This window comes from Coenobita brevimanus, chromosome 66, assembly GCF_032717465.1.
Source record: "Coenobita brevimanus isolate Jiangsu-jjx chromosome 66, ASM3271746v2, whole genome shotgun sequence".
Lineage (NCBI taxonomy): Eukaryota > Metazoa > Arthropoda > Malacostraca > Decapoda > Coenobitidae > Coenobita > Coenobita brevimanus.
The window spans coordinates 28527872-28531436 of record NC_137019.1 but is presented as its reverse complement, the minus strand read 5'-3'; the positions used below and the strand labels follow the sequence as shown (position 1 = coordinate 28531436).

The following is a 3565-nucleotide window of genomic DNA, read 5'->3' as shown; positions in this document are numbered from 1 at the left end:
CAGAACGGCCTACGTTTTTATCACCACGGAAGAGGAAATGTGCTGCACCTGTTACGAGTCTTGACGATTTTGATAAATGTGCAATAAGAAGAATAGTCTTGGGATTTTATGAAAGGCATGAAATCCCAACTCTGCAAAGAATTCAAGAAGACCTTAAGGCAAAAATATCCTTCAGTGGCGGCATAACCTCCCTTCACAAGATTCTGTAGGAGACTGGCTTTAAATATGCCAAGGTTAATGGCCGCAAATTCCTTATGGAGAGGAATGATGTTGTGGCTGCTCGCACAAAGTTTTTACAAGTGATAAAGCACGTAAGACAGTCCTCTCATAATATCGTGTATCTGGACGAGACTTGGGTGAACCAAAATTACACGGTTGGAAAATGTTGGACAAACACCACATCACCACAAGCCACTGGAGTACAACAGCCAACAGGAAAAGGAAGTCGTCTGATCATTCTTCATGCTGGAACGAAAAATGGCTTTGTAGACAACGCCGAGTTAGTGTTCCAAGCCAAAAACGACGGGGATTATCATAACCAGATGAACTCAACACTTTTTGAGGAATGGTTCAGGAATCAGTTGCTTCCAAACATTTCACCAAACTCGGTAATCGTGATGGATAACGCTTCCTATCATTCTGTCAAGCTTGAAAAAATTCCTACTTCATCATGGAGAAAATCGGACTTGCGGAACTGGCTGATAAAGAAGGGAGTGCAGCCCCAAGATAACTTATCTAGAGCAGAGCTGCGTGAGCTTGCCAAGAAGTTGGATATCACCACAACCTACGTAATCGACAAGATTGCGGAAGAAGCAGGGCATCGGGATTTGAGATTACCACCATACCACTGTCAATATAATCCGATTGAGCTCATTTGGGCTCAGGTGAAGACTCATATAGCCAAGAAGAACACCTTTAAAATGGCTAACCTTAAAGTTCTTGTCAAAGAGACTCTGAGTCTTATCACACCACAAAGTTGGATGGAAGTAGTGCAACATGCCGAACAAATACAAGACGAAGATGCACAACAAGACATAGCAGCTGAACATTTCGTAGTCATTCGTCGTCAATATAACAGAAAGTTCTGATGACGAAGAAGATTATGATTAAAGATCAGAGAGAGGATTAGGCCTACAGGGGAAACCTCTTAAAAATAAAACGCGCCTAGACTTTTACCTCATAGGTGGTGTGGAAAAAAAGTTGAAAATAGATAATATATATATATATATATATATATATATATATATATATATATATATATATAGAGAGAGAGAGAGAGAGAGAGAGAGAGAAACAGGTGGGATGGGGGTAGGTAGGGAGACAGAGTGATAATCCGATAATTGGTGGTCAAATTGGCAACGTCGCACTCGGGGAAATTCCAACTTCTGCCACACCCTGAACGGACTTCTTGCTGCGAAAGGAGTATAGCTCCAGACTCCGACACACACTCACACCTGCATTCTGTAGAGCTGCCACGTCACACTCAAGCACTCACACATTCACGCACGGTGAAGCTAACTCACACTCCCTCACTCTCACACTAGCACCTCACGTATTAGTGTGTCACTCTTGCCACAGTACGGAAATAATAGCAAGTTTGTCCCTGTATTATCACTGATTTGTTATCATTGGACAATTTAAATAGTAATATAATTCCCCTCTGCCTCACATCCAACTTTAATATTCCTTCTACCATCGTAAGTTAAGCAAGTAAGAGACTACATTACAATATCTATCAGTCTATCTATCTATCTATCTACCTATCTCCCTAGCTATCTATCTATCAATCTATCTATATATAGTACCTCTCTCTCTCTCTCTCTCTCTCTCTCTCTCTCTCTATATATTTATATATATATATATATATTTATATCAATATATTTATATATATATATATATATATAACTATAAATAAGGACGGTCCAACAGAGTGGTGGCAAATTCCAACACAAAGCATCCAAAGAACATCACTTTGATTGGACAGGTTCTAAGATACTAGGTAGGTCAAATAGCTTCGAGGAAGGAAATGTATTTGAATCATACTTAATTTCTGGCACATATGAGAATAATGTAAACATGAGGTATGGCCATTTTTCATGGGATAAATTTGGAAAACAGAATAAATGAAAGCACTCAGAGGGCGCATGCATCTGCCAATACCATTTCCATTAAAAATGGTCTGCGTCCGCCCCAGAATTTAAACAATTCATTCTTCGTTCATGGCCCACCTTGCCACAAAATTTCATCGAAATACGTTCATAAACTTTTAAGTAAAGATGCTAAAAAAAAAAAAAAAAAAAAAAAGATAAACAAGAAACCATCGCCTGATAATATACAGTATATCCTTCGAGGAGATAATCAGAGACCAGTACCCTCCAGACTAACATTACCTGTATAGACTTGGTATGGTTTAAGAAGTTTATATATATATATGCGACGAAGAAGGAATCAAAGGCTGAGCCCGCATGAACGTTCCTTTCAAGGAAAAAAAAATACAAAAGAGAGCCAATTTCAAGATCCGATCATATCGATATGCCTAAACACACTGAGTTTAAAAGACTGGAGATCATAGGAAGTAAGAAATACAGAGAGAGGGAGACAGTTCCAGAGTTGACCTGTTGGATAAATGAAGGACTGGGAGTAATGATTAACTCTTCCATTAGAAAGTTGGACAGCAAAGGGATGAGTCTATTGCTAGACGGGTGCTACGTGCACGCCGTAGAGGTGGAGGGATACACCCAGACAGTTCAGAGGAGCAGTGACCATTGACATAGCAATAGAAGAGAGATAAAGATGCAACAGTGAGGTGAAGAGACAAAGGAAGGGAGCCAGTGAGAGGAGGAGAGTTGATGAGACGAGTAGCCTTTGACTCCACCCTATTGAGAAGAGCTGTATGTGGGGAGGCTTCCCACACATGAGAGTTGTACTCTAAACAGGGGTGAATAAAACCCGTGTATAAAGTCAACATCTGTGCCGGGGTAAAGAAGGCACGGAGTCGGCTTAGCACACCTAATCTCTTGGAAGCAGATTTTACAAGAGGTGTTATATGATGATGTAATATATATATATATATATATATATATATATATATATATATATATATATATATATATATATATATATATATATGTGTGTATGTGTGTGTGTGTGTGTGTGTGTGTGTGTGTGTGTGCCTGCCCTCCTCTTTTCCTGTTTCTCACATTCCTCCTGTCGCCATAATCACTATTCTTTCCACTTCAGATGGCACTACATTGAGTGATATGGCTAATGGTTTCCTTTAACATCGGAAACCATTGACAACTGTGGATCCAAATAACAGGTTGATGTGGAACGATGATGGTGGCCCTGATAACCGGGAGAAAAGGCGCCATAATGGGCCAGAATATTCACACTCGTCCCCGCCCATAACCGTGGCGACGTGCTTTTACTTAAAAAAAAAAAAAAAAAAAAAAAACTTGGATCGTATCACGTAACGGTTTTACAGGGGCAATTGTTTATTTGTGGTTTGTGGGCCTGTTCATCCGGACAGACCGGGGCTACAACAAAGTTTGTCACTCTGTTCAGA

At 39.9% G+C, this 3565-nt stretch overlaps 1 protein-coding gene across 1 annotated transcript; it reads left to right on the top strand.

Moving 5' to 3' along the window:
* Positions 1-542: 542 nt before the first annotated feature.
* LOC145405246 (uncharacterized) lies at positions 543-1088 on the top strand. Its single transcript, XM_080276665.1, has one exon. It carries the CDS (start codon positions 543-545, stop codon positions 1086-1088), a length of 546 nt encoding a protein of 181 aa, XP_080132791.1.
* The last annotated feature ends 2477 nt before the right edge of the window (positions 1089-3565 follow it).